The following is a 26371-nucleotide window of genomic DNA, read 5'->3' on the forward strand; positions in this document are numbered from 1 at the left end:
CTGAGCCTCAAAATTCCAGCTCCAAAAATCTTTGAGCAGAGAGCTTGCTGAAAAAAAGGCAAACTGCCTTGAACAAAACATCATTCCTCAAACCTAAGAGAAGAGGTTTCTGCACAAGTGATGAGTTTGAAGCGACCTGCCTTGCTCTGAAGGGCTTGTTCCCTTGGCAACAGAGAGCCAAGGCAGGAGGGCTCTGCTTCCTACAGTGCACACAGAGCCCAGCAGCTCTACCTGCCCAAAGGCACCAGAGTTCAGATCCACCTGCTCTGCCACCTTGGTATTGGGAAGAGGAGACCAGCAGACCACATACAGCCACAACTGGAAAATGCAATTTTCCCCAGAGCTCCATTGGTTTGAACACAGACAAAACAATGATGGGAGAGTCCACCATGAGGCTGGAGATCAGGCCTTGAAGGAATTTGTTAATATCATGTTTTCTCCCTGCAGAATTCCTTTATTAGAAATCCTCATACAGAGGTTGAGAGGAGAATACTGGACAGCTATATACATTAAATCCTGTCATGAGGAGGGATGTGGGGGAGAATATATGTCAGCAAATCTTCTGGAAACATCTTCAACAGAAATCTGAGAGCTGGAAAGAGACTATTTAAAACAGCACATTCAATATTCTCTAGAATCAGGATGCATGTCTCCCAAAGGATGAAGGGGAAGGTGGAGAAATAGCAAGTAAGAAGACTACAGCAACCAGGCTTGGGGATGATGTGAGTACCATGTAGGAAAAGCTACTTTGTGTCTCTAGACAAATAGCAGCAGACTCTGAGCTGACTGACGGTCACTCAAAAAAAGTCCACTTCTGCCCAGCACTTGTCCTTACGCTGGCAAGGGCCACAAATCCTGGAGAGAAATACATCAGTGAGTGGCAACCTCACAGGTCTAGAGCTGTCAGTGGCAGATGACAACAGTTCAAAGGGTTTCCAGTTGTCCACAGAACAAAAAGAATCAGAAGGGGAAACCAGGAACAACTAAGCCTTTCTGTTTGTGACAGTCTCCCCATGGCAGCTGGTATGATCCTAAAAGCAAATGATTAATCACTTCCCTTCTGTTCTCTCTATCACTCACATACCTTTGTCTTGAGCCTGTAAGACTCTCTTCGTTCCTGGCTCTCGCCTGTGTTCAAGCACATACAGCTCTGCCATATTTCCTCCGTGTCTCCTCATCGCACTCAGCTGACTCACACTACGCCTTAAACTTTCATATACATGGCTCCATTTCCAGGGTTTTCCAGTATTTCTCCATAAACAGCCCCTTGCTTTCTCACACCAAACAAGACCCAAAAAATTTCACTTCCTTGCACACATTCCCATCACACTTTCAGGCATTCAGCTGCAACCCTACACTCTGCTTCTCACCCTCTGCAGCCTCCCATTCTCCAAGACTGGCCAACTCTCTGTGTCCTCACACACTCCAGTCTTCCCAGCTCTGCTTCCTCACCTGTTGCACCTCTCTGATCCACTTCCTTTTTCTCTGCATTTCTTTTCTCAGAGGCTGCTCTTTCTTCTGTACCACCCTGAGCTCAGCCCAGCTGCTCATCCCTCCTATACTCTGTGAAGAAAAGCCTACATGTCCAACAGTTATCTGTGTCACTTCCACCAGCCCCAGCCCCCTCTTCCTCCTGCCATCTCCCTGATTTAGGACTGCTTTATGGATCTGGGTCTTCCACAGTAGGGTCTATTTCTTCACACCTTTCAAGGGCCAGAAGTACTTTTAAAATTAATTAAAAACTGCAGCACCCTGCCACACACAACACCTCCACTTTGCGGTCTGAGTAGATACAGTACCTTTCATTTTTGAGTGACAGTCCAGCACTGGGTCATGACAAATTGTGCATGGCCACCATGGGCGTCTGTTGAACTTGGCCCAAACAAGATCTCCAACTTCATACTTCACTGGAATAGGTTTCTTCTGGGCTTGGATCTTCAGGGAAAAAATAGAACACAAGAAATTACTAAAGGTTCAGATGCTTTTGAAGAGATTTGCCTCCCCCCTGTGTGCAGATTGCATCAGACAGCAGAGACATTTACATTAAAAAGCAAGTCCTTATTTTTACTTAGTGGCTCCTACCCCTTCAGAGAACACAATGGTTCTCAGCATCCTTCTGAAAAAACAAAACAATAAGAGGATTTGAGCAGGCTTTTGTTATATTTTAGTAAGGAACCTGATCTCTTGTAAATGACTGCACTCAAACCACATTTGAGCACGTAAATATTTGGAGTCACTGTTAACCCTCATTACTTCACTCACAACAATTTGTTCATTTCAAAGGTTGAAAAGTCCAGAAAAAGTAGTAGAAGAGACAGCAAAATTTTCCTGACTGAAAGGTGATGAGAACAGCAAAGTAAGGTTTTATCAGTTGGGGGGGGGAGGTTGGGATGTACAGAGCAGAAAGAGAGCACAAAAGCAGCCACTCCCCTCTAGGAGACAGATGGACACACTGACCTTGCCTGTCTCCAAAACCCGCTCACAAGTATGAACTCTGTAGAGAGGCACCCAAACCTGCTCAGCTTCCCAGGGCTGCGCAGCGACCACGAGAATGCCAAAATCTTTCAACACACAAACCCTAAGGCTACTCAATGCCATTTCTGTATCACTGTCCAAGAGCAGAGAGCAGATCCTGTGCCGTTTGCTCTCTGGCTGGATGTGCACCACCAGCAGAAACCTCTGCCAAGGAGAGGTTTGGTGTGTTGTGACTAATTGAGCCAAGCCAAGGCACAGTAGGTTTTCACAGGAATCAGGAGTCCCTATGCCCAGCTGTGGTGTATCCTGCCTGTTTAGCAGCACCCACCAACACATTCCAGGTGGGTTCAGCATTTAAGAGCTCCAAGAAGTGCTGGAGGTATTTCTCCTGCCAATAAGCACGAGCAATATGCTCCTCATTAAAGCTGTCACAGTACAAACATACACCTTCTCGTTTCACTTCTGTCCTGCTCACCACCCTGCTTGAGGCACGTCTCTTGCCATTCCCAGTTCGACATCCCAGCAACAAAAACACAACAGACCTCTCTAATAAAGGTATAGTCTGCTTCAGGTTGAGTTTTATGGGTTTTCTTCATGTGGTTAAAGAAAATACAAAAGGATAAATCTTGTCATATGAAAAAAAAAGCAGGTAATGATGTTACAGACTACACTGTTGAAATTCTTCTCACTCATCAAAACCCACACAATAACTTACAGCTGAGCAGATCAGGAACTGGAAGGTGAAACAGCACTGGGCAGGGGCTGCAGCCCCCTGCTCTGCCAGTGCCTTGCTGCAGCGTTCACATCCCTGAGCACCTGAGACGCTGCCTTGACTGCTGCTTTTTAAATGCAGATGTACTTTCAGATGCAAAACCCCTCTTATTTTGGTCCATTTCCACCTTGTGTTCTTTCTGTAAATGTGACTTCTGCCTCAAATTCTTTACACAGATTTCCATCCTGGGCTTTAAGGGGCACATATATATCCAAACTGATTATCTCTGATGTCGTGCATACACACACAATGGATGTGCATCTTAATGACAACTGTAACCTGAGCACAGTCAGCCAGACGGAGCAGTAAAACCACCACGCCAGAGATTTGCCAGAGCCATTCACACCGATCCACCTGAGGGACACCCACAACCCCTGCCCCAAGGCAAGTCTGCATTTAAATCAACTCTTTGTCACCCTCCAACGCCCCACACTGGTGCCCGGATGAAAAGGTGGCTTTCAAGAAACTATTCAGACAATGCCTAAACCTCTCTTTCCAAGAAGTCAGCAGTTATTCTCATTCCTCTGGGGTTTGCTCTCTGCCTGCCCTGGAATTAGCAGTCAGGTGTTGAACTCATCATCACCCACCACAAAGGCCCCACAGGGATTGCAGAGGTAGATTAGGAAGCACCATGACTCCAAGGAAGAGCCTCATGACAGGATGCACTGTAGCAGGTCACTGTCTTTGCATGATTTTCCTCTCTACTCTCCCTAAATACCACCAACCTGCCAGAGATGCCTGCACATTTCCACAGGAAAAAAAATTTCGCTAGTGAGTTTTAAAACTTAAAACATTTTAAAAAACAACAGCAGAGGAGCAAAAGCAGCAGTTGGTGCCCTTTCCAGGTACATCAAGGCTCTTGCCTTAAACTGCTGTGTGATGCAAAAACTACAGCTCCAAAGTGTATATTTCTTGGGTCAGAATACAGCAAATTTCTATTACAATTACCATCTACTATGCCAAGATCAAACTGCTGATATATTCTGATGGCCAAAAATTCAGCCCTGAAGCAATGGTAATTTCTCTGTGAGGAAAAGCCCAAGTTTTTAAAACACAACAAACATCAGATGCAGTCCCTACATCTGATCATAGCACTGTTCATCTTCAGAGGATGGAAATGTTCAAGTGTTTAAATAACAAGAAAACTTGTGAGCCACTGCACATCAGGTAGGTAACTCCAGTGGAGATACAATGAAGAAATCCAAAGCAGGTAAGACACTTGGTTAGTGAGGAAGGGAAGGGCAGGGCCTTCCTCTATAGATGAGCAACATCACAGTTTTGTATTGTTAGGTGTTCTAAAGGGAGTCAGTACTGTCTACTCTGTTATCAGCTGCCTGGTATTAATGTGCTGTTCAGATATGACAAACTACAGCCTAAACTCTAGACAATACACAGCATTTCAGATCACTTTGTGCTATTTTTGGACAAAACAAGACTGTACTCTCTTCACTGATGCAAGACTCAAAGGATCACTGTGGAAGGGGTCACAAGCGGAGGTTCAGCAACAGTATGACACAAACACTACCTGCAAAGTCACCTCTTAAATTTGTACTGTGCCAAACACGGTGTGCAAATCACAGAGTGAAATATCAAATGTTGGTGCTCAGCTTCACCAGGAGGCTTTCTATCAGAAAGCCAAGTACCTTCACCCTCTTGAAATTCTCATCATACAGCAAATAATGAAACTTATCAAGGAAAGAAAGCTTACATTTTGAAGAGATTTTTTTATGGTACATAATACTGCCAGTCCTCAACTGTCTGTCACCAATATTCCTACATTTAAAATAACTACATCATTAAAAAGTAGACAAAATAACCTTTATCCAGTAACCACTCTTGGTTCTGTCATTGGAAGCTGCTGTTCAATCCATTAATCTTGCTGGAAGAAGTGGCACAAAGCAGAAAGCCCACAAACACACACACAAGGCCGACAGCCACAGGCTGCACCTTTCCTGCAGCACCGGACACCTCTGAATAACAATCAGAGCAGCACCAGCCCTCTGGCACTGCTGGAGGCACAGCTGCAGACACTTTATGTGCCCCAACAGCGTGACCAGGGATGTGACCATCTTGGCAGAGCCACAGCAAGACCAAACTGCACACTAAGGGGCAGAGATATATCTACTGTTACAGATATTTTCAACTTCATATACCCAAAGAGCCATTTGTCCAGATACCAAGCACTGATCTGCAGCCACCGTAGATCTGCACACTTCGAACTCAGACTTGCTCTGGAAAGCCATCGTGGAAATATTGGCCAAGAAAGCCCTATTACAGTTTATTCCTGACTTAATTATAAACAAGACATTATTCAATGAAGCAAAGGACAGAACATGCTTTTGGAGAAAGGCTGGGGCAGCAAAAAAGATTGTGTACAAGGACAGAGAAAAGTAAGAAGGAAGCCACTGACCCCTGAGAATAAGGGAGGAAGATCCTGCCAAGCCTGTTTCAGGAACGAACTGGACAGAATCAAAGCCAGGGAAGAAAATAAAAGGAGGCAGCCACATCCAAAGGATAATTAACCAATACAGCATAAACAATGACACTAATGGCTTTTTCCTCTGAGTGTGAGTGTGCAGCATATACCTGCCCAGGGCCCTGCAGCAGGAGCACAGGATATCTCCTGAGCAGATCTCACCACACTGGGAACTGCCGGGTAAGTCACACCCCGCATATGAGCCAGCCCAATCATCAGTGCCAGGGGCAGAAGGCAGCAACAACTCTTCCCCATAAACTTCCAGTGCTTTCTTCAAACCTCCTCATTGCCAGGGCAGCAATTTCTGTGCTTCTCCCTACAGCCCATACACCCAGGATTACAAACAAGCTGCTCACCATACTTACTTCTTATTAGTTAGAACTGAAAGCTTGGTGAGGGTCAGTCCGCTGCCTTCCCCGCACCAACTTTTATTCCTTAAAACTCAATGATCAGTACTTTTTCCTAACAGGAAAAAGAGATGACAAGGAGTTCACCTAATTCCTACAAGTTATCAACCCACTCCCAGATATGGCTGAACTGGCTGAAGATCAACAGCTTTTTGTATCAGGAAAAAAAACAAAACTAACAGAACAAACTTGAGAGAGAGATGACATTTGAAGGCACCTGGATAGCCTGGGCCAAATGGTCTGCTGGAGAGGCAATTTTTACAAGGGCATGGAGTGACAAGACAAGGGGCAATGCTCTTAAACTGGAAGAGGGTATGTTTAGATTGGATGTTAGGAAGAAATTCTTTACTGTGAGGGTGGTGAGGCCCTGGCACAGGTTGCCCAGAGAAGCTGCAGCTGCCCCATCCCTGGAAATGTTTGAGGTCTGGCTGGATGGAGCTTGGAGCAACCTGGTCTAGTAGAAAAGTGTCCTTGCCCATGGCAGGGGCATTGGAACTAGATTGTCTTTATGGTCCCTCCCAACCCAAACCATTCCATGATTCTATAAAGTTGTCTACTAACACAACCAACCACATGGTTGGTGTCACAGGTGCACAATGCCCAGGACATACCACTCCCAACTCCTGCCATTTCACCATCACACAACAGGTTATTCACCCTCTTCCCTCGCAAAGAAGGGGCACCAACTGGGGCAAATTCTCCCTATTAAAAGTACTCCCAGAACTAGCCTGGAAGGGCATTGCTAAAGCTACTCCAAAAATTTCCATGAGATGCTGCTTCCCTCCAGCTAAAGCTGAATCTCATTGAGTTAACTTACTCAAGACAAATCAGAGCAGCTTCAATCTCAGCCCTCTGAGCTCAGAATTATCCTTCTGTCCACACAGCTCCTATCACAGGGGAGTCCAGATCCTTTAACTCTGATCACACAAACAAAGCAGCAATGGCTGCAGTTCCCATACAGTGACTGCTGCTGAGAGTCAGAGACAGTTAAAAGGTCAGTTCTTACCTCTGTACTGCTCTTAATGAAGGGAGGGTAGAAAGATATCTGAGTGATTCATGGTTCATTACTTCACTCAGCTCCAACCATCGTGCACTGAGAAATGAATGGACACACACAGAAGGAAAGAAAATAGGAATTGGGAAATAACCTTCGCTTGTGAATGTTGTGTGGAAAGGTAAGAAGGAGATGAGACTAAGAACAACACCAAAGCAAAGTTCAGAAGTGAAATTACTAACTGCTTGTGATGGAAGCCAAAATTTAATCCTTATTAGGAAATACTCATGTTTTAAATATTTTTTGAAATCAAAACCGAATCAGTTGGAAAAAAAGCCAAGAAAACTGAAAGAAAATTAAATTATATCTACTTGATATCTTAAGGAATCTCTGAAGCCAAGCAAAAGGGTCACCAAAGTTTCCTCCATACAAAGTACCACTACCACGCACATGAGTAAAAGCATTTACAGAGAGAGACTGAGATGCTGACCCTGCACTTGCTGTGACAAAACTTACAGGAATCAATCCCTGCACAAAGGGGTAAGCCCAGCTGGAGTCCATATGGCCAAAAACCCCACCCAAACAAACCACAACACCTACACGGCCTATCTGCTGAAACCAGAGTAATAACCACACCGGTACTTTATGTCAAGCTTCAAGTCAAACAGAGCAGTTGGAGAAGCCTGTTGGAAATTCCCAGACAGCCTGTGCTGCTGGGGACCCATTCTTTGCCCCAACTACTCCAGTCTTCCTTCAGCTTCAGCACGGCAGTAAAAAGCAAACAAGCATCTGACCTACACTCATGCTTGAGAAAGTACACTACCTCTTATCTGGGACCACTATCATTCAGAAGTGTTAAATACTCACTAATTAAATATTCACAAACAAAAAATACAGCAAACATTATGATGCAGGCCAAACTTCTGTTATCAATAGTGCTTGTGGGTATTTGTTGTCTTTGGTCAGTTTTTGCTACCCTTTTCCAGGGTACTAAAGTTTTCCAGGGCTCATATGTACATATGAACTACCCTGAAAGGTTAAAACCAAGAGAGCACACTGCACTAGTTAGGGTAATTCCTACATCCTGAAGCATTTCTATCAAGGTCAGGAGTTACCCACACATGAATTTTAAATAAAGAACACACTGATAAGAGAACATCATGTCTCAGTCACCAAAATAACTGATTAACGGCAACCCTGCTTCACTTAAACGAGATAGTTTTCCTTATGGATTGGATGGAAGAGCAGTGCAATAGAAACCTTTGGCACTTCAGCATCCTAACAACCAGAAATGCACCTAACAGCAAGGTTTGAGGGAGGCAGAAGGAGGAAGTGGGAGAGAAGAGATACGATCTCACCCAGATCCCTGGTGCAAATTCACAGACACACAAAGACACAAATGATTAAAAACCACTGTCAGGAGCCTGAAGCAGAGGACAGACTCTTCTCCTTACTTATCTGCACACATTTTAAATGGTAAACCACATTCTCTTTAAATCTAGCTCCTTTAATCAGACCTAGTTGTTTCAGCAAGAGAGGAACTGTTGGCATCACAAGAACTTTCCAAACTCTCACAAACAAATGCCCACAAATATCTTTTTATGTCAGAGAACTAGCAAAAAAAACCTCAAACTGAAACCAGGTCATCAGATCTGTCCCTTTTTAGCCTTACTTCTGTGCTCCTCTATATGTTATCAAACAAACTGTTTGCAAGCAGAATATCTGATAAACACAGCATTCATTTTTCAGAAATGAAATTTCTAAATCCACAAAATGAAAAACAGATTCATACTATGCAAAATGCAACTTGGCTATTTTAATTTATACATGTAAACTCTATCCTGTACAGCTCAAGCTGTAACCACAATGAAGCAAGACTAGAGAACAACATGCACAAAGAGTGAATATTGTATTAGAACCTCAACAGCTAAAATTTGGGAATTTGGGTTGAATTCAATGACATTACCTAGCTTGTTGCTTGTTTTGGTTTGGTTGTTGTTGTTTGTTTTTTTTTTTAGTTCCACCAGCTTCCTTAAAAACAACAAACATTTAAGGAGGGCTTGCAAATTTCACCTTCTGCAGAAGTTTTTATTTACTCACAGGCAAGGGACAACCCCACTTTGTTGGTCCAAATGCAAAGATGTCACTTACACAAAACCATAACAACTTCCTCAGAACAAGGTGGCATTCAGTATGCAAGTCCCTCTGCCCAACTGAACCATTTTTCCAAAATAAATAAAAATTCCATTCATACAAAATTCAATTTTAATTTGCACTTAAAACCTCAACTGCTTTTACTGAATCCCTACTAAAAATGAAATCAGAATTTTTGAACACTAGCAGAGCAATAAGCTTATCTCGTGCTTATTTATTTCTTGATAACCACGCTCAGAGCCATGACCTGAGGAAGGTTCATGTTTCAGGCATCAGGTACTACAAACTTATGCTTCAGAGAGGCTTCCAAACCTTTCTGTGGTGAACCCAGCTTCCTAAACATTGTGAGCATGCTGCGAGAGGACAGCCAACGAGAATCAAGAGGAATCTGACTTGTTTTGCTGCTGTTATTTAGAAATCTGTGGGCAGTCACCCCATTAGCCAGAACAGTAGGAAGTCTGAACAGGTGCTTGGGAAAACCAAACAACAAAGTAACATCAGGGCAAGGGGAGGAACTATTAAAAGGGTGGTAACCAGCCTGCTCCTCACCCTCCTCTGTTAGGCAACAGCAGGGATCTATCTTTCCACCAACAGTGGGTGGGAAAGTCATGAACACACTCCTCCTAAACAAGAGGAACATGGAAGCTTCCAGCAGGGCTGAGGGTGAGAGCCTTGCTGCACGCTCGAGCACCGGAGGCCCTGCAGGAGCTGAAAAAAGAAACTGGAAGTTTCCAGTGTGCTGAGATACTACTGTGCAGGAAATTTGCTGTTCACTTTTTCCTAAAAGATACCAAACCAAAGGGCACCACCTTTGGCCAGGGTGCAACACTTAGATTGCTCTATCCAACTCAACATTTCTGGTGTGTCACATATAAAAGTCAAATTCTGCATGCCTGAAAATGCAAGAGGAGCCCCCACTGCATTAGTTCTGATGAACGTCTCAAAATTGAAACAAGTTATGCTGCTATTTTATGATATTACTATACGTATATTTTACTATAAAATTTTTTTTCCTGAAGAGCCCAGCAGTGGGATGTGCCACCTCCAGCAGCGCTCACAGCTGTTCGATACCACATGTAACCCACAGGAAAAGCTCCCTATTGAGAACTCACAGAAAACTTTACTTGGCAACCCTACCTACCCCAGTGCTTCACCCCCCAAGGAACAGGGAAGGATGGAGAGGCACAGGAGGAAATCTCCACAACTGGAGACGTGCCATCCCTTCCCTGTGATTCAGTCACCAATAGCGGCCCTGAACTGCTCCCTTCCCCAATGCCAGGCACGTGGTGCCCCTTCCACCTGCAGCCTTGCTGCCTCACCCAGAGTCCTGGCAGCACCTCAGCTCCAAAAAAGTAGCAGGCAGATGCTGCCAGCTGTCTGAAAAGACCTGTGGATTGTGCAGCTCTGTCACTACCGAGGCTACAGCCAGTCCAGGCAATGAGGTGGGACAACTTGGTCCAACCCTTCTGCTTGAGCTGTGCTAGAGACAAGAGTGAAGGTGATCAGCCAGGGCCAGCCTACCCTTGTGAGGGAAAGGAATGATACACAAGGTGACTTTTCTCCTAACTTCTTGTTGCCATTTTTCCAAAAACCTGTGTGAGATAAATCTTGATGCAATCTTAATGATAACCACAGAAAGTCAGCATGTCCACTTCAACGAGTGCTCTTCCATCCTTCCATAGAGGCAAAGCACACTGCTGAAATTCCTCCTGGCTTCATCAATGCTTTTGGACACACGAGAGATGGATGTACACCAAGGCCATCTTTATCTCTGTCACACATTTAATCACTGCTGCAAAGCTACTGTGAGCAACCACACTGGAACCAGATTTCTAATTTAACAAGAAGAGAGAATTTCAGCTGCCCCCTGCCAGGGGCATCAGCCTCTGCTCCAGTACACAAGCAGCATCTTCCCCTCTCCTGGGCACTGGGGTCAGTAGCACCCGCTCAGATCAGCCAAAGCAACACCTGTGCTCCTACCCAGGACTGAACCACTGGGACTCCAAACTCTTCAACTCCCAGCCTGTCTCTGCACAGCACCACAGCTCTGCACAGCTCTGCAGCAATGCCAAACTTACTCGTGCTACCATTCTGCTCCCTCGCTGCAACTACTGCTGGGAGGAATGGGACACACTCCTGAGGGGGCCCTATGCCCTGCAGCTGTCCTCGGTAACACTTCTGCTACGACCCCACTCCTGTCCCACTGGCAAACACTGCCAGCTCAGCAAGGAGACCCCTCTAATCCCCAAGCATAGCTGTGAGGACTATCCTTGAGCACCTCTACACCTAAAAAGCACTGGACACGCCATCTGCCCCTGACCCTGGCCCTCCCCGCAGAGGCCCCAAACCATGAGTAGCTCTTGGCAGCCCTACCAAGAGCAGTGGCACAGCAATGCTGGTGACCGGTGACAGCCCTGTCCCAGGGCACCAGAAAGCCCCTCACCGCCTGCATCAGGACTTTGATGTCTCCAGACCACACAGCTTCCAACACCAGCTGGATGTTAAAACAGTAACAACCCACCCAAGTGAAAGTAACATTTGAACTTCCAGTAACTATTTCAGCAAACTGCAACATTTCCCAAGCATTCCTGTACATGGGACAGCAGTCAGGCAGGGGACACACCCGCCTGCTCCAGCACAAATGCAACATTACCTTGGAATCCACACAAAATTCATGTCCGTGAGACACTGTTGCAAGGTGTTCTGTACCTCAGCAGTCCGCAAACTCTGCCACAGGAAAATAACTCTGATGCCACGAAATTATATGCAAGCAAGGCTATTACTGATAAGTAAAATTCACTAGACAAGAGTCTGTACCTGGGAAGAGTTTAAGGGTCTGAAAATCAATAAAGGTTGAAAACTGCTGCTCTAATTCAAAACAGACTCTCTTACAGACCTTTTCCACCCATTAACTTGGAAATCCTGGCAATGCCTTAGCCACTATAAAGGATTTAACTCCCATTTTACTGAGTGAAGACTGCATTGCACAGCACAGATAACTCCATACAGACAGAACAAAACACAGGTCACAGTTTTTCTGGTATTAGAAGTGGCATTCACGTGAACTTTGTTGGTTTTTTAACTCCCAGGACAAGCCTCAGCCTGCTAGGATTTCTTCCTTCAGGTGTTTCTATTCCCTCTGCCTTTCTAAACACCAGAGCAAATAACTGAAAGACAAAATTACTATATACAAGAAGCTGCCAGTCACAAGGAGGAAAAACAGATGCGTAGTCTAAGCAACTAAACTGAAAGTTAATCATCACACATAACACTGATTTTTGATTGTGAATGTCTTTTTAAGAAATACTGTCTCAATTATAACTCAAAAAATACCACTTTTCTTCTTGGGGTTCAAGTAGCTTGTTAATCACATCCAGAGTTCATGTCTCTTGAGTGAGCTCCAGATTTGTTCAGTTAACACAGGGAAATTAAAGAAAGACTTAATTGTTGTACATCACACAGTTAACCCCACTTCTGGGAAGGCAATGCAATGAGGTGCAATGAGAAGCTGCTACACTGCAAGAGGCAATCAACAAACCCACGAATACATGCAGAATATGCTGCTTTGAAGTCAAAGGTTACTGCTACAGCATCAAAATGAGCCACTACCATTGATTTTAGCAAAGCCTCAGAAGCAGCTGTAACAGCAAAACTAGAATCACTGTACCCTCAGCAACCTAATATTTGTTAGGAAAAAAAAATGAAGTTGTGGGAGATACACTTTTCTAAAAAAAAATCCCCAGCATGTAAATACAGAGACAGCAGAGGCAGCAGAACCTGAGAGGCAGCATCTAGTCTAAAAAACACCTGTAAAAGCCCATTTTGTTACTACTATTGCCATTTTTTGCCTGTAACAGTAGCAGGTGATGCACTCATACGCTACACTGTATAGAGCTGTATCAAGCCATGCCGCTGAATAGATGAGTGAGGTCTACACTCCTCTGGCAACAATTTTCAGCAGAGACTTGAAGTATTTATGACTGCAGAGAGTACATTGACCAGGACAGTGCTTGAATAAAGTCTCTCTTGCTCAAGTTTTTTAAAATAAGTTTTAAATATAGAAAGCAGAAATTACATAGAGGTTTCTGCCATTACGTTCAGCAAAACCTCACTTTCAAAACCGTCCAATCTGCAAGAAAATACCTCTGGTTTTGCTATTTGCACACAGACATGTTCAGCTGCAGAACATGAAGCACGAAGGCATTGATCACTGAAATTTCACACCGCACTCCAGGTAGCCCAAATATCCATATTTTCTAGAGAAATACACACACAAACAGATATTTTGCACCTAATCAGTAATATGAGATTAGAGAACAAATACAATGAAACAACAGGGTAAGAGCAGTCACAGCCAAATGCTACAAAAAATGCTTCCAGGATCCAACCTGCTGTGCGGGAGAGCTCTGGATCCTACAGACTGTTCAAAACCCTGCTGTCACTCAGAGCAAGCTGCTCTCACACCCTCACACACAGCGGGTCCTGCTGTGACAGCTCCTAACACCCACCCACTCACACCTCCACCACCATCAAGAGGTGATGCTGCTTTCACAATGTGATGGTGCTGCAAAGTCATTAAAGACCTCAAAAATTTACAGTCAAGCAGTAACACAGCCCAGGACAGGGCCTCCCACCGTGGAGATATCCATTCTTCTGGATACCCACCACAGCTGAAGTCCTTTATGGGTAAGTTTGGAGATATCTGAGACAAGAATGCCCCTCAGTGGGTGTCATCAGGCTGCACGGCCAGGCAAGATCCAGCTACGTGCTCTTTTCTGTAAAATAATACCATCTACTCAAACAGTGGAAATCTTAGTGGCAAAGGGGGATGTGTGCAAGACCAGAGGCACAGGCACTGTAGAACACAGAGCTCGTTCTCTCCAGGTGCACATAGCAGGAGATGATGCCTGCAGGAAGCACAAACGGCCAAACGGAATTCATCTCCCCACCAGGAATATGTCAGCTGACCAAGGAAATTTAGTTCCCTGCTCAAACAAACCACTGCTGTGTCTATTGTATCTCAGGGATATAATGTTACCAGCAGTTAGCTACACCTCGAATCAACAGCCTGTAGTAGGAGATTCTTTCAGAAATGTTTACAGGAGTAGCAAGGATCACGTGGTGTTGGTTCCTTCATTTTATTTTTAGCAGAGAGAGAAATGGCACTAGACACGTCAGTTAATAAACCAAGAACCAGAGGAACTCTCACACAGTCAAACACTTTCAACCAGAGTACTCTCCCACAGCTGCAGATTAGAACAGAACTTCATTATGGATTAATTCTAGGCTTAAAGAGAGGGCTCTGCTGGCCTTCAGTACTTTTAACATTCTGCAAATGGTGTGATTCTGGTAAAGCAAAAACATTCCAGGAGCCCTACACACATGTCCCACTCATTCCTTACACCCAACTACTGGAAGCAGCCATCCTTAGGGATGAAAGATCTGACTCTGGATTTCCCTGTACCTCACTGTCCTCACTGCCATCACCCAAACATCACACTCCTACAAGGAAACAACACAAAGAGAATGAAAAGCAACACTGAACCTCATGTGAGCTCTGCACATTCTGCAGCCTGAAACCATCAGGGTCCTCGTGGAAAAAACAGCTCATGAATGCAAAATTTGCATAACACCCATCAGGAGGGGCACAGATGTGCCCTAATCCAAGAACTCTCTGATTCTGAGTTCTCAACACTGCAAATCAAATGACTTGAACATACTTTGTGGGTAGCAACTAAAACCCAACAAGCCAGCAAAGTGAAAGTGAGGTAATAAGGCATCAAAAATTACATTAAAGGAGCAAAATTTCAGCACAAGAGTTCTGCCAAAAACAAGTCCACCTGCTCCAATTCCTCAGCATCCGAGTTCAAGCAAGACCTATGGCACTCAGACCTTCTGTGGCTGCACCCATCTTCCCCAGCACTGGAGTCCGGGCCCACTTCTCCTTCCAACTAGACATTACACAGTTCAGGATCTCTGCAACTCCGCAAAGGGCAGGAGAGCCCTACAGACAAGCTCATATCAAGATGGGAAAGAACAGATATTCAAGAACAACCACCCATTTAAATTTAAATGTTCCTAACCCAACATGAGCACAAGGCAGCAAACCAGTAGCTGCCAGCCATCACTGCTTCACCACCTCTGGAAAAAAAACAAGACCCAAGAACATTTCCTTCTCCACAATACAACATCTGTCAGGAGCTGCTGGGAACTTCAGACATACTTAAGGGAAGATTAACTTGACACTTAAAATAGCTTTGCTTCAGAATATGCACATCCCTCTTTACAACTGAATGGCACATGAGCAACCTCTGTCCCGTTTTGGGCAGTTTGGGAGCAGGAGACTGCCAGGGCTATTAACAAATCCTCATGCAAAACAATACCTGCCACCACCCCTCCTGCCCAGAGGCATTACTTTGCATCCCACTAAAGACTAAACCAAATTCTGGTCCTTGTGCTGGAAGCACTCTTGATATTTCGGAAATCAGCCTTTTCAAAGCAAGATCTAGTGAAAAATTCAAATCTTGCAAGGGGCAGACAGAGAGACTGGAGATACACACATACTTCTTCCCTCTCGGCAAAACAGGAAGTTTGAGCAGCAGTGGCACACTCAAAATCATGAGCTTCAAAAATGAAAGCTCTGAGATGGTCTCACTGTAAGGTGGAGGAGCCCCATCATCAGGCAGAATAAAGGTGATACCTGAAAGACTAGCCTAGCTATGACAAGCCTAAAAACAGCTGTGCAAAACTCCCAGGCATTTGTGGTAGTTGTTTTGGGGTGGGTTTTTGTTTCAAGTTTTAGCAGGCTCTCAAAAAAAAGTTGATTCCAGTTAACCAAACACAAATGAGACAGGAATTAAATGCCTACATGAATACACGACCTGAGGAGCAAGCCTGGTTATTTCTAGCTACTATGTCATGTTCAACAATTAAAAGATTTTAACTGTCTCACTGGTAACTTGGCACAGAGGAAAATCTCTCTCTCTTCCCATTCCACAGGCAGTGGGACTAAAATGAAGGACCACTCTGATTAAAAAGCACTTACTAAAGACAAAATGCAAAACGTGAGAAAAGAAGGACCCTGGGTTGCCTAAAAAATGCTTTTCTTCTTTGTAGAGTTTTTTTTTTCTGAATGCAGTTATGCTCTTAAGTCACCAGAACAATCCAGCAAGGCTAACTACAGCAGGTAGGCAGTTTTACTGAAAAGTCAACCCTCCTTGCATATTTAAATAACAGGCTCCATCACTAAGACAGTTTTGTCACCGTACTAGCTGCAGTTCTGTGGCTACCGATAGCTGAAGCAAGTGTTGTGAAAGTACCTCTGCGAGCTTCTGTTTACAAAGTGAGACCCTCCCACAACCGCATCACCGAGCACATGTCTGCGAGAGATCCCCGCTCTGCTCTGCAAACCAAAGCTGAGGATATGCACAAACCTCAGACCCACAGCAGCCTCTCACCACCAAAGACTACAAGACTCCGGGATTCTTCCCAAGGAACGCTCAAGAGTATCCACGAGCTAGAACTCTACCACAAACAAATGAACCTGCCAGCAGCATCCTCTTGGAATCACCACTTCCCTGGGCACTCTATGACAAGTGCTTCCCCACCTCCCAGAGCACACACCAGGAATGCCGGATGTTCCCAAAGGAATAGAGTCCTGATCCCCAAGTGCTGCACGCCACAGCAGGATGTGTCCGGCATCTGTGGCTCTACTGAAATTAAAAAGAGCAAGATGGTTTCGATATTACTGCTGTCAAATGAGTTAATCTTCAAACCTCGCACCAATATGTAAAACCCAGAGTATCCTCCATCAAGGAACCTTAAGTTTGCAGAAACATATTTTAGGAAATATGAAAAAACAACCTCTGAAAATCTGCAGGAAATATACATACCTAGCTGAAAATAATAAAAAAAAAGCACGCTGAGAAATATACCTTATGCTTGGGTTCAGAAGAAAATTACACAAAAAAAAAGAAGTTTAATGCATCTACCTCCTTTCAGAACTCTTGAAGTTCGATCAATTTCGCTTCTTATTGAATATATTATTAAAAAAACTAAAGGAATTTGTGAGTGTAGAGAGAAATTGGAAAGGAAAAAAAAGTCAGCCTGAACAGAAGGCAACGTTTGTTACCCGTGAGGTCTGTCAGGCCATGACACGGCCTCTCCCCGGCCATCGCCAAGGTCTCACAGCTCGGGAACCTCAAGCCGGGCCAGACAAAGAGCCTCTGACAGCGTTACAGCCGGAGCGGGCAGGAGAGAGGAACGCTCTGCTCCTCATCTCCACTGCACTCAAAACCAACCCTGTAACAAGGCAAAAAACTCCACCGAACTCCGCAGCGAGTTCCCGGGCGGAGGAGATGGTGTTTCTTATTGCTGACGGGAGAAAAAGCGGCGGGGGGAGCGCGGGCGGCCGCGCCGGGACACAGGTGCGCGGCGAGCGCGGTGACAGCCCGGCAGGGTCCCCTCGCTCGGTAAGATGGCTCCTGCCCTCGGGGTGCCGGGGTGAGGGAGGGAGCGCGGCCGGCCCGGCCCCGCCGCACCGCAAAATGGCAGCGGCCGCGGCCCCCCCGCCCGCGCCCCGACGGTGCTTACGAGCTGCAGGGCCGCCGAGGACTCCGGCTTCTCCCCGGGGCCGCCGTCCGGCACCGGCTCTCCCGGCTGCAGGCGACTGTCGGAGCCCCGCTGCGGCGCGGGGCGGCCGCGGCTCCGCGAGCCGGGCTCTGCCGCCTCCTCCTCCTCGTCGTCGTCGTCCTCCTCCTCCTCTTCCTCGTAGTCGTCGTCGTCGTCGTCGTCGTCCTCCTCCTCCTCCTCCTCCTCCGGCGTCTCGGCGCCCTCCTCCTCCTCCTCCTCCGGCGCCTCCTCTCCGCCGTCCCGCAGGAGCAGGGGGAAGGCCCGGGCCCCGCGGGGCGCCTCGGCAGCCGGGTCCTGCGGTGCGGGCAGGCGGGGGGGCGGCGAGCCGGGGTCGGGCAGGGCCTCAGCGCCGTCGGCAGCGCCGCCGAGGTACTCGGCGTTGATCATGGAGGCCAAGTCCTGCAGCCGGCGCAGCGGGATGTAGCAGGACGACGGGTCCTGGCCGTAGCCGGGCTTGGCGGCCGCCAGCTGCATGGCGGGCGGCTCGGGGCCGCGGGCCTCGCCGAAGGGGCCGCCCTTGGGCTCGGCGGCCGCCAGCGAGGTGCCGAAAGGGACGAGGCAGCTGCGGCGGCTCACTTCGCAGGCCTGCTCCATGCCGGGCGGCGGGCATCCACCTGCGGGCACAGCACAATGGGGTCAGCCCGGCCCGCACCGCAAAATGGCAGCCGCGCCCGGGGGCCGCGCTCCGCTCCGCCGGCCCCGCTCCGCCACCGCCGCGCTACAGGCCCCAAGGCCGCGGCCCGGCCACCCCGGCTCGGCTCGTCACCGGGGCCGCTCGCCCTGCCGAGCGCTGACACGGGGCCGCCGCTCACCTGCGGGTGCCGCGGGCGGCTCGGCGGCTGCCCCCGGAGCGGGGCGATGGGGAGACGCGCCGACCCGGCCCGGCCAGGCCCCGCCGCCGCCGCTCCGCCGCCTCCCTCCTCCTCCCTCCCCCGCATGCGCGCGCCCGACGCCGACGCCGCCATCCCGCGCGGGCGCGCGCGCGCGCCCCCACCCTGCGCGCCCCCGGTGTTGGGGTTCGGCTGCCGCGGCCAATCAGCGCGCGCGCGCCCGCGCGGGCCCAGCTCCTCACCCCCCCCGACCCCCCCGCCCCGCGCGCGCGGCCCCCCCTCGACGGGCGCCCCCCCACCCACCACGGGGGGGAAGGTGGGGAGGGGGCGCTCAGTGCTGCCCCCCCCCGGCGCGCCCCGGCCCGGCCTGTCCCGCTCCCCGCATCACCCCGCCCGGCACCGCGGGCTCGGGCCCGCCGACCGCACCTCCGTCGCAGGCAGCGGCGGGGGGCACCGGGCGGGATGGGACGGGGCGGCCCCGCAGTGTCTCGCCTGCCGGTTCCCACCCCCCCACCCCCCGCCAGGCAGGCCGCGGGCCTGCGAGCGGCGGCGGAGCCCAGGCCAACAAAATGGAGTCGGCCAGGCCCTGCGCCCCGCCGGGGCACCCGGGCGGCGGCGGTCCCCGCGCCCCGCTCGGCCCCGCTCCCAGCCCCGGTGCCCAAGGGCGGTCAGCGGGACGCGGGGCGCGGGTCGGCGCCCGCCCCCGCCGGGCTCGGGTTACCCTCTGCCATTGTCCGCCGCGCCCCGCGGGCCGGCCTGGCGCCCCCGCCGCGCTCCCCCGCCGCCCTCCCGCGCACCAGCGGGCCGGGCCGTCGCCCTCCGCGGGGCTGCCGTGCCGAGCCGTGCGAGCCGTGCCGAGCCTCGCCCGCCGGGGAGAGGCGCCGGGTGCCCGCGGCCTGGTTTGTCCTCGCCGGGCTCCGCCGCTCCCGGACAGCCGCGCTCCCGCCCGCCCTCCCGCCGCCGAGCGGCGCGCACCGGCCCCGCGCCCGCCCGCTCCGCCGGGACGGGCCGCCACCGCCGCCCCCCGCAACCGGCCCGGCCCACGGCCTCGCGGCGGGCGGTGGCTCCGTCGCTACCCTCCGATGCGGGCCGGGGTCTCCGCCGGCAGCCGCGCGGGTCTGGGCGCCGCGCCGCGCCGCCGCCGCACCGGCACGGCTGGGCAGGCACGGGGCGGGGGGCAGCCGGGGCAGCGCGGGGATGTGGCACCGGGGCGGTGCTGCCAGGGCCGCGCGGGGGGCAGGGCCGGGCTGCCGCCCCCCGGGGTGCCGCCGCGGGGCTCGGTGCGGCGCTGCCCGGGCGGACCCGCTCCCCCCTCTGCCCTTTGTTTCCCCCCCCCCCGCCTGTCCCCGGCCCGGCCGTGCGAGAGCCCCCGGGCGTGCTGGCGCCGCACTCCCCCCGCCGGGCTGGGCCCCCGAGCAGCCGCTCTGCACACCCAGACAGGCAGCGCCCACTGCCCAGCCCTCGCTGCCCCGTGGGCGCAGCTTTCCCCTGCTGAAACGCCGTCCTCGTCCTCGATTGGCTTCAGCATGGCACCTTAGCGGGGTAGTGAGGTCTTGCCTCCTCCCTGCCTGCGCACCTTGGCAGCCCTGCCGAGGGCTCCTGGTTTCCCCAGAGCCCTTTGGCCTTGCCCAAGCACTCCCTCTGCCCTGTCTGTGCCTGGCGATACAATAACCATTTCTCCCAGCATTTACCCCTGAAGGGTCACACTGAGGTCCCTGACCCATTGTCACTTCACTGGTGTGCTGCCACTGTGGAGAGATTGCCATGTTCAGCTCACACCACTCCAGCACGCCCACAGAGGGTAGGGTAACTTGGCAGGAAGTTTTGCTTGTGACATGTTTGTACCTCTGAGGTCCCAGCCCAGTGCTTGGCTGATGGCACCTGACCCACCATGGGCCTGGTGACCACGTGCTGTGGTGACACGTGGGAGCTGGGACCATGCTGTGCCCAGTGCTACATGGACCCGGCACCGATTCCCACTGGCCACGTGGTTCTCCCTACCCACGCAGAGCTGGGGCACCACCCAGCATGGCTGGGGTCCCTCTGTTTACACCTGAACAGGGAAATATCTATGGCATAGTCCATCTTCCCCAATGGACTCCAGCAGCAGCAGCCACACCCTGGCACACCCGGGCAAGGGCCCAGCAGCCAATTTTCCTCCTTTCTCTTTGGAGCAACCTGCCATGCACGTTTCTGCCACGTTCCGTTCCCAAAATAAAGCTAGTGGTTTATTTATACACCCCTGGGGGTGGGCAGGGCCCTACGCAGGGCGGGATCACCTGCTGTCTCCCCAGAGCCTGGTGCCTGAGACCCAGTGAGAAGGCTGACCTGGGGAGAGGTTTAGGTCTGTTTCCAAGCAGGGGAACTGTATCCTGGGTCCTGAGTGTCACCAGCTGCCCTCACTCTGCTGATTTGCCACCTCTTAGTGGGGGGGCAAAGGGGTCACCTGCAGGACGTGTCCCATGCTTTCCCTCTGGGAGCCCTCTGCCCATGGGCCGTGGCACAGCACATCCCCACGGGACACTGGTGGGCAGGGGCTGTACCACTTGGACAGCGATGCCCAGGCAGCTCTGGGCACCCCAGGGCATGTCCACATTCCTCTGCCCCCATGGCACATCCCTGACAGTGGTGGCCCAGTGGGGCCCCACAGCGATCCACCTGCAGCTGTGTGGTTTCCGCTGCAGGGAGGAGGGGAGCAGCGGTGGCAGTGGGATGCGCTCAGACACACTGCCCATCTGCTGTGTCACCTCTGCCCGCGCCATGGCCAGCGCCCGCAGGAAGGGCCCTTCCCCGGCCCGTCTCTTCCGGCGGAGGAGCAGGGAAATGGCATCCCGGCCCCTGGTGCCCGCTCCCGCCCGGATGTGCGGCACAGCGGGCAGCGTGGCCGGCCCTGCCGCCGCGGGGCTTTGTCTGCGGGCTGCGGCAGGAGCGCGGGCGGCCGCGGCCTCCCCGCCACGGGGTTCGCCCTTGCCCCGCGGCCACGGCCACCCCCAGCCCAGCGCGGCTCGCCACGCACGCCGGGGCCCCGCAGCCGGTCAGGAGGGTGGCTGCGGAGCCTCCCGGCACTGCAGGCTCCCTCTGCAGGCCCCGGTGCCCGCGCACAGCCCGCAAGGTGCCCCCACGGGGACGGCCCGGCGCCCGCGCTCCCGGCGGGAACGCGCATCCCCCGCTCCGCCACGGCCGCTCCCCGCCGCTGCGACGATGCCGAAGGCAGAGTGGCCCCGCACCGGGGGCTCCCGCTCGGTCTCCCCGGAGAGTGGGGGCGTCACAGCTGGCCGGCGGGGAGGCCCTGAGCTCAGTGCAGAGGGAGCTGCGTCCCCCGCGGGAGCGGTGGGCAGGGTGGGCTGGCTGCCAGGCGCCCCCGGCAGCGGCCCTTCCGCGGGGCACTGCGGGGAGGCGATGGACGGTGGGGGGGCTCAGGGGGAACGCGGCCCCGGGGGGCAGCACCGCAGTCGCGCACAAAGGGCCGGGGGCGGTGGCTGGGAGCAGTGGCCGTGAGGCTGGAGCACGGCCGGGAGCGTGGGCGAAAGGGTTAAGGAGTCGCGGCGGGCAGGGGGAGGGCTGGCCCGGCCGAGGGAGAGGAAGGAAGCAGAGGAGGAGAGGAGAGGAGCGGAGAGCATCCTGCCCGGAGGGTTTGCCGGGGGCCCCTTTCCCCCAGGAAGCGGCTTGCGGGGCTTGAAACCGCCGGGATGGAGCGCAGGGAGCCGGGGCGGCGGGCGGGGCTCAGCCTGGCGCTGTGCCCGCAGGCACGCTGCCCCGGGCCGGGTGCCTGGCGCGGGGGCTGCTCCCCTTGCCGGGGTGACACAGAGCTTTCCGGGCCCCTCACCTCACAGTCCCCCTGCCGTGCTACTCCCATGGCTCCCCGAAACCTCGGCGGGGGGGGGGGGGGGCAGCCCAGTGTCACACAAGGGCGGCGGGTGCGGGCCACGAGCTGCAGAGGCCAGGAGCCATCACTGCCGAGCAACCCTGCCCTGCGTGGAAGAGCTGTCGCCGGGCTGGTGTCACCTGGAGGCCAGTCCCCGCGCAGCAGCCATATGCAGCATGGGGATAATCCCTGAGGGCCCGAGGCCCAGGGTGCCTGCCTGGGTGCTGCAGCTGCTCTCAGGGACCTTCCTGCTCCCCCGGCCCTCAGGCTGCCCCCGGTCCCCAGCTCAGGGGGTGTGCAGGGCCCCTGCCCTGGTCAGCGAGGCTGAGCCCACGCTGGGCTTTGCTCCACCCACCCAAGGTAGAGCCGGGTTCACCAGGCTCCCGTGCCTATGGGGTGTCCTTCCCGCACTGGTCTTATCACTCGGAGAGACACAAACGGGATTACATATCGGGACACGGCACAGTTCTGCAGCCCAAGCCCCTGCCCTGCCCCAATCCTAGCCCCACTCCCAGCCCCATCATCTGCGTGGGTGATGGAGAGCAGAGCCAGGACACATTCCCATGCTGCAGATCATTTTTCCCAGGCGCTTTTGTCACCCTTCCAACACAGTCCCGAGGCTGTCCCGCCACGAAGGCCACTGTCACCAGCCGAAAGGCGGGGGGACCGCCCGCCTGCTCCCATCTGCCCGCCCCGCGCAGCTGCTCCCGCCGGCCGGGAGATGGGGCTGAGAGCCCGCGGCTTCCCGCAGCACCGGCGGGAGGGCGGAGAGCTGCTGGCTGGGGAGACCGCAGCGCCTCGCTGGCACCCTCAGCTTGGCCTGCCCGGCTGGGGCTGGAGGTGCACAGCCTCGGCTCTGCCGCTGCGGGGAGGGAGCGGGAGGTGCATGAAGAGGCGTGCGGGGTGGGTGTGCATGTGTGTGCATTGGCCTGCATGTGTGAATGGGGACGGTGCTGTACATGTGTGTGCGTGGAAGGGGGGTGCGTGTGGGGTGTATGAGTGCGGACGGGAGTTTTGCCTGCGATGTAGTGTGTGTGCGTGGCTGGATGCGTGCATAGAGTGGGGGGTGTCTGTGCATGGGGCGTGTGCCAGAGGGGAGTGTGCGGGGTGGTGTGAGTGTGCACACATGGACATGTATGTGTGTAGGGGTTTGTGTATGGATGGGGGCTGCAGATATGGAGGTGTGGGGGGGTTTGGGCGCATGCCTACATCTGTGTGTGAGGTGTCCCTGGAAGCAGGAACTGTGGTGGGCTGCAGTGATTGGATCCCTCCATAGGAGAGGACAGGACCCTGCCTCAGCCTCTATCCCCAACTGTGGGTGCCACGGACTCCTTTTCCCTGCCTGCTGGCCCACGGGGGCCCTTCCCTCCCCTTCGCTGCCTGGGCACATGGAGCACAGGCATGGAAAAATGACACGAAGGTCGTGGAACAGCGGGTATGGCAGGCAGGAGCAGACAGAGGGGCAGTGCCAACTCCCCTCCTGCCAGTGGGGGAGACAGCAGACTGGTGCCTTTCAGCCCCCTCAGACTCATCTTTCCCTGCCCGGGGGCAGAGGCTTTTTGCATCTCACAGAAACCAGATTCTCCCCGGAGATAAAATCCTGTCGCCTTTGTTTTGGGGAAAAAAGACAACAGCAGCTCCTAGCCAAACAACAGAGTCGTTAAGCAAAGGAATCTCCGGGGAGGGACTGGGAGCCACATCCCGGAGCTGGAATGAGGAATCAGCTGGTGTCCTGGCCCCTGGGGTGCTGGTTCCACCAGGGCTCAGCATTCCTCCCAGGATCAGAACCGTACCCATCAGGATTCAGCATTCCCCCAAGGACTACAGCATCTCCCCAAGGACTCGGCATATTCCGCACTCCCCCCAGACCAGAGCCACTTTCCCTAGGGCTCAGCATCCCCCCAGGACCACAGCATCTCCCCAGAACCAGAGCATCCCCCAGGGACCACAGCATCCCATGCAGGACCAGCAGTGCAGGGGTGTGGCTGTGAAGCTTCTCAGCCCCACTGACACCCCACATTCCATAGGGACTCACAGACATGTCCCAGCACCATGCAAGAGGAACCTGCAGCTCCCAGGTGGGCAGGTTCTGGTGGGGCACAGCCGGGCAGGGAACAGTGCCAGGATCTGGGGACTGGGGGCAGGCGGCAGGGTGGGGGTGGGGGTGTGTGGGAACGCTGCCTCAGGAAACCAGCAGGATTTACTGGGCTACATGCTAAATCCCCCTCACAAAAGGGGCCTGTTCGTGCGGACAGGATGCTGGTGGCTCAGCCACACTTGTTTGGCCAGCAGAGCCTGGTGGATTAAGGACAATTGGTTCAGCCCTGACAGAAAATACCAGGAATGTTAAACAATAAAAACTGCCTCCAGTTGTCGTGGGGCTGCGGGACGCCCCAGGCTGCCTCCCTGCCCAGCCATGGCCCCAGCTGCCCCAAGCCTGGCAGAGCTGGTTCTGGCACAGACCATGTACTCACTGCTGCAGCTCTGGGGAGTTCACTGGGGGATGTGGTGGTGCCTGGGGATGGGGTATGGGCCATCCCCCTGTGCTGGGGCAGCATGTGGGCACAGTGCTGGGCACTGCCAGGCCCCTGAAAGTATCTCTGGGCTGCACTGGTGTGGATTGGACTGTGGGGAGAAGGCACTGCCTGCACCTGCAGCAAGTCCATAAGTGAGCAGGGACAGAGGCTGTGGCAGGAGGCGGCAGGTCCCTGCTCACAATGTCTCCTTGTGCCCCCTCCACCTGGCATGAAGGATTAGCAAACCCACCTACGCCTCACCCTGTGAAAGTGGCAGTGGCCCTGTTTTCCATGGAAAGAGCAGCACAGGGTGAGCAAGAACTGCCTGCCCTCTGTGCTGTCCCCTGCATGGAGATCCCAGTCTGGAGTAAGGTAGGGTCAAGCTGGGCACAGCCCCATGGGATTCAGGCCCCTGTCCATGCACCCATCCATGTTCAGTCCCGGTCCCAGTCAGGATCTGGGCAGTCCCTGTGGGCAGCCTGGGCAGTTTGCCCTCCAGTGCGTGAATGCCCCATTCAGGGCTGTGCAAAATGCATTGGTTCTGGCACATTATCGGACAGCTGGGATCCTTCCCAGGCAGGCAGGCTGCCGGGACAGGCAGGTTTCACACCTGCCAGTGGGCTGTCTGCCTCCGCCTGCCATGCGGGAAGAGGGGGCTGGTTCCAGCAGAGAGGGGAGCAGAGCTGGGGAGGGAGGCTGCAAGCATGTCAGTGGGGCTGGGATCCCTCCAGCAGCCCTGCAAGGGCCTGTGACATGGAGGGGACCCCAGGATGGCTCTGAAAGCTGCCAGGCTCCCCAGCACGTGCAATGCACAATGCCCACGGCTGAGCTGAGTCCCATAATCTGCATCCCTTGAGATCCCAGACCCCAGCACCATCATAGCAGCAGGCAGGACTCCCTTTCCAGCTACTCCAGGCCCAGGTCCTGCCCCACAGCACCTGCCAGTCCCCATCCCCTTGGGCTGGTTTGAGGCAGGCTGTGCCAGAGAGCCAGCTTCCAGGCTGAGCGAGCCAGCTTCCAAGCCGGGGGGCTGTGAGTGCAGCTGGGAGCTGGAGGAGGAAACCAGATCCTGGGGCTAACAGCCCGGCAAAGCCCAGCCCTAGATGAAACCCTAGACCCCGGGAGTGGGCTGGCAGGAGGGGGCAAGACAGCTGCAGCCCTCCCTGCCCACACTGCTGTCATTGCCAGGCACCGCGGGCCAAGGGGGAGCAAAGCAGGTATCAGAGAGCAGAGTCAGGGCTGGAGACCTCC

The 26371-nt window shown here is 53.0% G+C and overlaps 2 protein-coding genes across 5 annotated transcripts in view; one reads left to right on the forward strand and one right to left on the reverse strand.

Annotated features, from left to right (window-relative positions):
• Nucleotides 1-18805, reverse strand: part of NSD1 (nuclear receptor binding SET domain protein 1) — a 62221-nt gene extending 43416 nt beyond the window's left edge. For 2 of the 4 annotated variants that reach the window (XM_032703315.1, XM_032703314.1), the window contains exons 1-3: nt 18722-18805; nt 17871-18523; nt 1800-1935 (exon numbers count right to left, since the gene is read on the reverse strand). In XM_032703315.1, the coding sequence (XP_032559206.1) occupies nt 1800-1935; nt 17871-18503 (769 nt within the window). In that variant the 5' untranslated portion in view covers nt 18504-18523; nt 18722-18805. Of the gene's footprint in view, nt 1-1799; nt 1936-17870; nt 18524-18721 lie in introns of those variants that run through there. The other 2 variants (XM_032703317.1, XM_032703316.1) reach the window with 1 other exon arrangement.
• LOC116794600 (basic proline-rich protein-like) lies at nt 18540-20234 on the forward strand. Its single transcript, XM_032703375.1, has one exon. It carries the CDS (start codon nt 18540-18542, stop codon nt 20232-20234), a length of 1695 nt encoding a protein of 564 aa, XP_032559266.1.
• The last annotated feature ends 6137 nt before the right edge of the window (nt 20235-26371 follow it).

Source organism: Chiroxiphia lanceolata, chromosome 15 (genome assembly GCF_009829145.1).
Source record: "Chiroxiphia lanceolata isolate bChiLan1 chromosome 15, bChiLan1.pri, whole genome shotgun sequence".
NCBI lineage: Eukaryota > Metazoa > Chordata > Aves > Passeriformes > Pipridae > Chiroxiphia > Chiroxiphia lanceolata.